The sequence below is a fragment of the Musca domestica genome, unplaced genomic scaffold (genome assembly GCF_030504385.1).
Source record: "Musca domestica strain aabys unplaced genomic scaffold, Musca_domestica.polishedcontigs.V.1.1 17, whole genome shotgun sequence".
In the NCBI taxonomy this organism is placed as follows: Eukaryota; Metazoa; Arthropoda; class Insecta; order Diptera; family Muscidae; genus Musca; species Musca domestica.
In genome coordinates, this window is record NW_026712230.1 from 11,170,383 (window position 1) to 11,178,391 (window position 8,009).

General features: G+C 35.6%; 1 protein-coding gene across 2 annotated transcripts; it reads left to right on the top strand.

Moving 5' to 3' along the window:
• Positions 1-3,736: 3,736 nt before the first annotated feature.
• Positions 3,737-7,279, top strand: LOC131801715 (uncharacterized). 2 transcript variants are annotated; one of them, XM_059120649.1, is made up of 4 exons: positions 3,737-4,075; positions 6,625-6,725; positions 6,780-6,936; positions 6,996-7,279. In XM_059120649.1, the coding sequence occupies exons 1-4, from the start codon at positions 3,940-3,942 to the stop codon at positions 7,136-7,138; spliced, it is 537 nt and encodes a 178-aa protein (XP_058976632.1). In that variant the 5' UTR covers positions 3,737-3,939; the 3' UTR covers positions 7,139-7,279. The 2 variants fall into 2 exon arrangements, with proteins under 2 accessions (XP_058976632.1, XP_058976633.1); XM_059120650.1 differs by lacking the exon at positions 6,625-6,725.
• Positions 7,280-8,009: the final 730 nt, after the last annotated feature.

The following is an 8,009-nucleotide window of genomic DNA, read 5'->3' on the forward strand; positions in this document are numbered from 1 at the left end:
ACCGATCTTCACCAAATTTGACATACTAGCTTCTAGTCTCAATTCGGTCGTATGTGCCAAATTCCATCCCATTTGGACAAAAATTAGACGTTTGGTGCACAATAAAAGGTAAATCGGACGAAGTTATATATGGGAGCTATATCCAAATCTGAACCGATCTCGATAAAATTTTGCAAATGTATTTCTGAGCTATATTTGATATATTTCCCCAAATATTGTTGTTGCAGAGTGCATATTACGGCGGCGGTGGACAAAAATAACAAATCGGATGAACAATATATATGGGAGCTATAGCTATATCTGAATCGATTTCGATCAAATTTGGCATACATATTTTCAGGGCTAATTTGGTTGCATGTGCAAAATTCCATACTATTCGGGCTTATATTACACGTTTGGTGCACAATAAAAGGCAAATCGGACGAATATATATATGGGAGCTATATCTAAATTTTGACCGATTATCTCCAATTTCAATAGGGTTCGTCCTTGGGCCAAACAAATGATCTGTGCAAAATTTCATCTGGATCGGGCAATAAATGCGACCTGTACTTTGTTTACAAAAATACATGGACAGACGGACGGACGGACGGACGGACGGACGGACGGACAGACGGACAGACGGACGAACGGACATGCATAAATCGACTCAGAATGTGATTCTATGCAGATCATCAAAAGGAACTATGGGTCTATCTCGTTTCCTTTTGTCTGTTACAAACAAATACACAAAGACATAATACCCTGACCACCTTGTGGTGTAGGGTATAAAAATCGGCAACGTTATAAAATATAATAATTAAAATAAACCATATTTTTGGTTTATAACAATTCAAAGATGTTTATTTATGCATTTTAATAAATACGTAAAGGAAAGGTCAAAAGTCAGGCGGGACCGACTATATGATACCCTACACCACTATGCGTATTTAGTAGAGCTCACGAAACAAAAGAAAGTTCATATCGGGAATTTATGTGAAGTAGATCATGCCAACTATGAACCTTATCATGGCTTAGAAAAGTCACAATTTGGGAACTATAATCAATTCTGAATCGATTTTTAACAAATTTGACGGAGGCTTTTTTAACTTCAACATCACACAACATTGCGTTATATTGCATATAGATATACCGAACCGAGTTTTACCAAATGGAAAAATTCGGTTGAATACGAGAAGATCTATGCAAATTGTGCTTAATTACATACATGGTGAGCAATAACCTGAAAATCGGATGAAACTGTATATTGGAGGTACATAAAAATCTGAACCAATCTCGATAAAATTTGGCAGCGGTATTTTCGAGCAGTATCTGATGTCCGTGACCACACACTATGTCCGGGACTTTAACACCAAATCGCATGAAACATATAGATGGGAGCTATAGCTAATCTGATCTGATTTTCACCCGTGTATATTGTGCATGTGAGAAACTTATAATCCAAAATATGGGAGTTATAGCTATATCTGAAGCGATTTACACCAAATTTGAAGTATTAGTATGAATTCAGTCGTAATTGCCGAAATTCAGTCCATTTAGGCTGACAATAAACTAATATCATATAAAGATATATATGGGAGCTATACCCAAATCTGATTCGATCTCCATAGAATCTGACAAAGGTATTTTTGAGCTCCAAAAGTTATCTGGTGTTAAATTTTTCCAGTGACAGCTCATTATATTGTTTACAAGCGTACAAAAGCTTTTTGGTGAGAATTTTCTAGAAAAAAAAGTTATTCGTGATGGAGTTCAAGCGTGATAGTGTGATTTCTCTTACCGTGATACTGGCCCGACGTCAAGGAAGTGGACGGAAGAAAACAGCAACATTATTAGAAATCGTTCGAAAAGTAAAGAAGCAACTTGATCGAATCCCGCGTCGCAGTGGCCGAAAAATGGCTCGTGAGATCAACATATCGCAATATTCCATTCGGCAAATATTGAAAAATGAGCTCGGGGTAAAGCCATAGAAATTCCAAAAAGTGCCAGAACTTACACCGCAACAGGAAGAAAATAGACTTAAAAGTGCTAAAGAGTTGCTTCGCTTGACCGTAAGTGGTGAACTGGCGAATTTGGTTTCCTCCGATGAGAAAATATTCGTTGTCCAGCAATTTGTAAACAAACAAAATGATCGTGTTTTTTTGCCAAAGAGGTCAGCTGAAAATGTGCACCTTCTCTTGGCCACCAGAACTCAAGCGCAGGCTGTGGTGATGACAGCTCATCATATAGATGATGGTCGCTCATCTCTCGTATTAATCGACCGTGACATCAGAATTAAAGCCGAATATTATCGAGAATATATTCTGGAGGGGGTATTAAAGCCTTAGGCAAGCAAACATTTTAGTCGCAGACTTTGAACATTCCAACAGGACTCAGGACCATCGCATTCTGCATGCGCCGCCCATGAATGCGCTTCATTTCCATAGCACAATGGTCACCAAAATCTGTGAAAACCAATCCGTTAGACTATTGTGTCTGGAGTATTTTGGAAAACAAGGTTGGCACTAAAAAATGTCAATGTTTCGATCACCTCAAGCAAGCTCTTCGCCGGGAATGGCCCAAAATACCGCAGAACGACGCCGTTTGAAGGCCATATTTCGTGCCAAAGGTGACCAATTCGAACAAAACTAAAATTTGATGCCACTTGGTTTTAGGATGAAGTACTTGTTTTTAGAATGAATTTATTAGGAATTGTCAGAATTCAGTTCAATTGGACTGATATTAGACATTTGGTGCACAATAAATCTTATATCGAATAATGATATGTACGATGGCAGTTCGGAAACTTCTTAGCCCAGCACAAAAGGCGCAGGTATAAACAAAAAAAAAAAATTTATGTGTTTTGGAAACTTCCATCTCTGTTATGAACACATGTCTCGATCTGGCAACTGCTTCATATAGAAACAGGTTTTCAAAAAACGCATCCGCAGTTTTTTTACAATGTAAAAATTAGAAATGCGTGCTGTCATTAAATATTTGCATAAGTAAGGTTTATCGGGACAAAAAAATTCATAATAATATGGTGGTAAAAAATTGGATTGCTGAGTATAAACGTGGTCATGCAACCACTACGTGACGTCCAAAAACAGAAATAACAACAGAAATTGTATCCAAAGTGCATGGTATGATATTAAATGATCGACGAATAAAATTGCGTGAAATTGCCAATATCATGAGCATCTCAAATGATCGAGTCCATTTAATATTGCATGAAGAACTACAGATGGAAAAGCTTTCTGCCACATTTGTTAGCAGTTGATCAAAAAACGCATAAGAATGAAAATTTGATGTACTTGCTACCAGATTGAATTCGGTCGGATGTGCCAAAATTTGGACTGATATTGACGATTTGGTGCAGAATTAACCAAGAAACATTTGAACCGATTCTCGCGAATTTCAATAGGGGCCATAAAAATATTGTTTAGAACATTTCATCTTAATCTGAAAATAAATGCGACCTGCAGTTTGTTCACAAAAATACATGGACAGACAGACTGAGATGCATAAATGTGAAGTGATTTAATGAAGATCCTCTAAAGTAACTATCTCTATCTCGCTTCCTTCTCCCTGTTACAAACAAATGCACAAATACATAATAATCTTACCACAATGTGGTGTAGGGTGTAAAAATCTTCAAAATGTGGCTATATCGGCAAAAATGGCAGCCCTGTGCCAAAAATCATTTGACAAAACCAACAAATACAATCAAATGCACATTCAGTCAATGCAACCGGTAAACGCATAAAAGCAAAACAAAATAATATTCGGATTGTTTTTATTTGAGCATTTTGCACTGAAGTTTTGCTTTCAGCAGCATCGGTGCAACATTTCGGGTGCAACAGCATTCAGTTGTAAATTCAAGTACAGCATCACAAGTTGTGCATCAATAATTCGATTCATTTTAAATTCAAAATCCTTCAATAAATATACTTTTTTTTCGAAATGGCAACCTGTTGCACCATTCGAAAACTTAATTATTTATCAGCCATTTTCTTTCTGGTTGTTGGTGTAATTGGAATTTCAATTTGCTTCATATTTTTCGCCCTTTCCAAAGATGAGAAATTTTGGGAAGAATTTGGTAAATGAATCAGTGAATATTTTTCTGAAACCTTGAAATGATAATAAAAAACGAAAAATATAGCATTGAAAGAAAAAAACGAGAGCGATTTAAACGGAATGATATCATTCCGTATTGAAAAAAAGCAAAATTTAACAAAATTGTAAAATAGAACAGCATATTTTAAGTGAAGGTTAAAAAGCATTTCAAAACCAGATGGCTATCAGTCACTTCAATTGTGAAAAATGAAATATTGTAAAGTGCCGCATTGTTCGTATTTGGATACAACTATTGTTAATTGGGCGCCGTTGTATTGTCGTGTATTAATATTGGAATACATATATATTCAGCATATTGATATGATCCAAATATGGGATTTGATCTGACCTTCGCATGGCGTAAAATATTGATGAATTTGGTACCTGCATCATAAAATTCCAAAATTTCTCTGCCAATATTAGATCTAATGTACATCCTTTTAGTAACTCGCTCACAAATTATGAACATTTTAAAAAATAAATGACTGCATATAAATTAAGAAATTGAGTACAATAATCTTATTCATATTTTTCGCCCTAGTATGGAGGCTATATTAGGTTTTTCGTTCCTTTTGTAAAACCTCGAAATATTCATTTAAGACACCACAAATGTATATATTCTTGGTCAGCACAAAATTCTATGTCGATTTAGCCATGTCCGTCCGCCTGTGGAAATCACTTTAGCTTTCAGACGAAATTAAGTAGGTTGCTAATATGCAGGACTTTTACTTTATAACTGTACCTGGTGTTTTAGTCGCACTTTTAACCCGAAGTTGCGGTAAATTGGCAGCATGCGTTCCCATTGTGTAAGAAACGTACTTGCGTAGAACTGTTAATATAGGTCTAAGTTTTGAGATAGTCGTCATATAAATGTACCTCCAGATGTTCGATATTTTAATCATTTGTTTTACACTGTTCACAGGAAATATTTCAAATTTGGAATGTGAAATTCTTTATGGGTACTACATTCTATAACAGAAAATTTGCTATGCAGGTCTAGGCCTTCGTATAGCCCCATCTAACCGTACCTCCCAATATTCGATATTTTGATGATTTAAGCGACATTATTCACCGCAATTGTTTAAAATTTCGTATTTAAATAACGAAGTTTCGTAATGAATATATTGCCTATGGCAAAAATTGCTTATGCAGGTCCACGTCTTCGAATAGGCCCCCATATACAGAGTGAGATAAAAAAACTGCAACAAAGTCAAACGCCATAATTTTTTTTTTAATTTTATTTATTGAAAGCAAACAAGTAAGGATCGGCCGAACTTTGAATAACCTCCACCATTTGGTACACATTTTGTAATATTAAAAAATAAAATCCGTTAAAACTTCTGTTAAAATCTTAAAAATACTGAATATAGCCGTATATTAGGGTCTATAAGAGGACGTGGACCTGCACAGGCAACATTTGTCATAAGCTATTACAATATTCAAATGAGCAAGTAGAAAAAAAAATCTGTTTATAATGTAGCTAAAATCATCAAAATACCGAATATAGGGAGTTATAAAACGTGGACCTGCACAGACAATTTTCTGTAGGCTGTAGCATCCATTACGAACTTCAAATACCACAACTTGAAACAATTCCCTTAAATAATGGCGCTAAAATCATCATAATACCAAATATCGGGAAGTACCGTTATATGAGGCTATACGAAGACGTAGACCTACATGGTCCATTTTCTGCCTTAGGCTGTAGTATCCATTACGAACTTCAAATACCAAATTTGAAACAATCCGAGTAAATAAAGTCGCCAAAATCATCAAAATACCGAATGTCGGGAGGTACCGTTTTATGGGGCTATACGAAGACGTGGACCTACATGGCCCATTTTCAATACCAAAAGTCCTGCAGATACAATACTCATTTGAATAAATTTTTATCAACTTACTTCATTTCGTTCGAAAGCTAGAGTGATTTTCACAAACGGACAGACGGACGGGTATCGCTAAATCGGCACAGAATTTGATGCTGATCAAGAATATATATACTTTGTGGGATCTAAAATGTATATTTCAAGGAGTTACAAACGGAATGACTAACTTAATATACCCTCCATACTATGGTGGAGGGTATATAAATGTTGGAAATACCATCGAATTTTAGAATATGTTTAGATTTAAATTGGTCACCTTTGGCACGAATTATGACCTTAAAATGCCAATGAAACCGTCACACGCTGCCCGAATGTTGCTCTGTGGTATTTTTGCCCATTCCCGGCGAAGCGCTTTCGTATGCATGCCCACGTCTTCGTATAGTCCCCTATAAAGGTTTCCATTTCAGTGGTAGTTTTGTTTTTTTTTTTTCTTTTTTTGTTGTGCAATTTTTCAAGTTCCTTCCAAATAGTGGAGGAAAATTCGGCACGGCCGAACATGGCTTCATTTTGACTTGTTCTACTTTTTTTTGAAATTCTGCAAATTCCTTCCTAATGGTGGTGGCTTTAAAAATTTAATCTGGAGTCTTTAAAAATTTAACCGTACTTACTGCTTTTTTACTTGTTTTTAATTTATTTTCTTCTTCAGGTGAAAGTAAGACATGGTCATATACGTTTATATCCATATTCCTGATATATACCCTTATATTAGTTGGCACATCAATTTTTTTAATTATTGGACTTAGAAAGGTCTGTAGCGAAACCAATTAATTTTAAAAATGTAAAAAAAAACAAAATTTTCAGAACCGTTACGATTTTATGAAACCGTTCATCTATACCGTCTATTCGGGTATTGTATTTACATTGTCTGTGGCAATACGGGTTTTCTTTAAGGGTTTGAGGAAGAAGCAACCTGTTGGCCAACTTGCGCTGGAATTGTTTATCGATATAGCTGTGTGCGGTGAGTAGCAAACACCCATCATACGGTGATCTATAATATTTTTTTCCATTGCCTCTTAGCTTTCCAAGGTCTTTTACTATATCCTGTGTACAAGTACTATAAGGATCTAAAAGCCAATCGGTTTTTGCCAGAGCAGCATACCCTGAATGGCAATCAACCGCTCAATAAGCCCAACTATCATCCAATTCAGGGTCAGGCTTAACATGAAAGATGGTTGTTGCAGCATTAATTGGAAACTTCAACTCTAAATTTTAAGTCACTGATTTATGAAGATATACTAACTATTATATTAAAGCACCGCATTTTTTAATTTGAATTTAAAAAATACATTTAATAAAACAAAAAAAAAAAAAAACATTTTTTAATTGATGAAGTCTTGAATCGATTTTTAATTTAACTTCATCCAATGTATATCATTACATTGACAGATTTTCACGATATAGTGGGAGCATTCAGCAATGAGAAGCTGGAGTCTTTGTTATTTGCGCTAATTTGATTGAATGGATGGATTAGTTATCACTTCAAGTTTGGCAGAGAGTTCCATTGGGAAAACTGCCAATAGGGGTACATCGTGAAGGAGGAGTTCTCTCAATCCTGTTCAGACTTCTGCTAGCGAGTTTCAAACAACTTCAAGTAATGGCAGCTGTATATGCCAATTACGTAGTGTATATGCCAATTTTCGTAGTTTGGACTGATGAAGTAGCTCGAGGCCGATTGATCCAACGATTGATGAGACTGCCAAACCATCGAAAGTTTTAATTTCAGCTGTTTCAAAAAGAATTTGGAAACCGATTGCGTCGAATCTAAGGTCATCGGGCCGGTAATATCTAAGAGAAGAAAAAACTCTCTTCCATCACTAAGCAGGTCTGATCTGAAGAATAGCGGTAGGTATACAATCCGGCCACAGCAGTATTAGATATCTGACCTCAAAATGAGATATCTGTGCTTCTGTCCATTGTACAGAAAGTAAAAATAAAGAAGTGTTAAGGCTGGGTTTTCGGAAATTCGTAAAAAACAGTACAAAAATAACTAAATTGTACAAAAAATTAAATACTTTGTATTGGACAAACGAA

Coding starts and splice junctions, on each gene's coding strand:
- LOC131801715 (XM_059120649.1), top strand. CDS start 3,940: ATGGCAACCTGTTGCACCATTCGAAAACTTAATTATTTATCAGCCATT. Junction 4,076..6,624: donor GAAATTTTGGGAAGAATTTG/GTAAATGAATCA, acceptor TTTCTTCTTCAG/GTGAAAGTAAGACATGGTCA. Junction 6,937..6,995: donor TATCGATATAGCTGTGTGCG/GTGAGTAGCAAA, acceptor ATTGCCTCTTAG/CTTTCCAAGGTCTTTTACTA.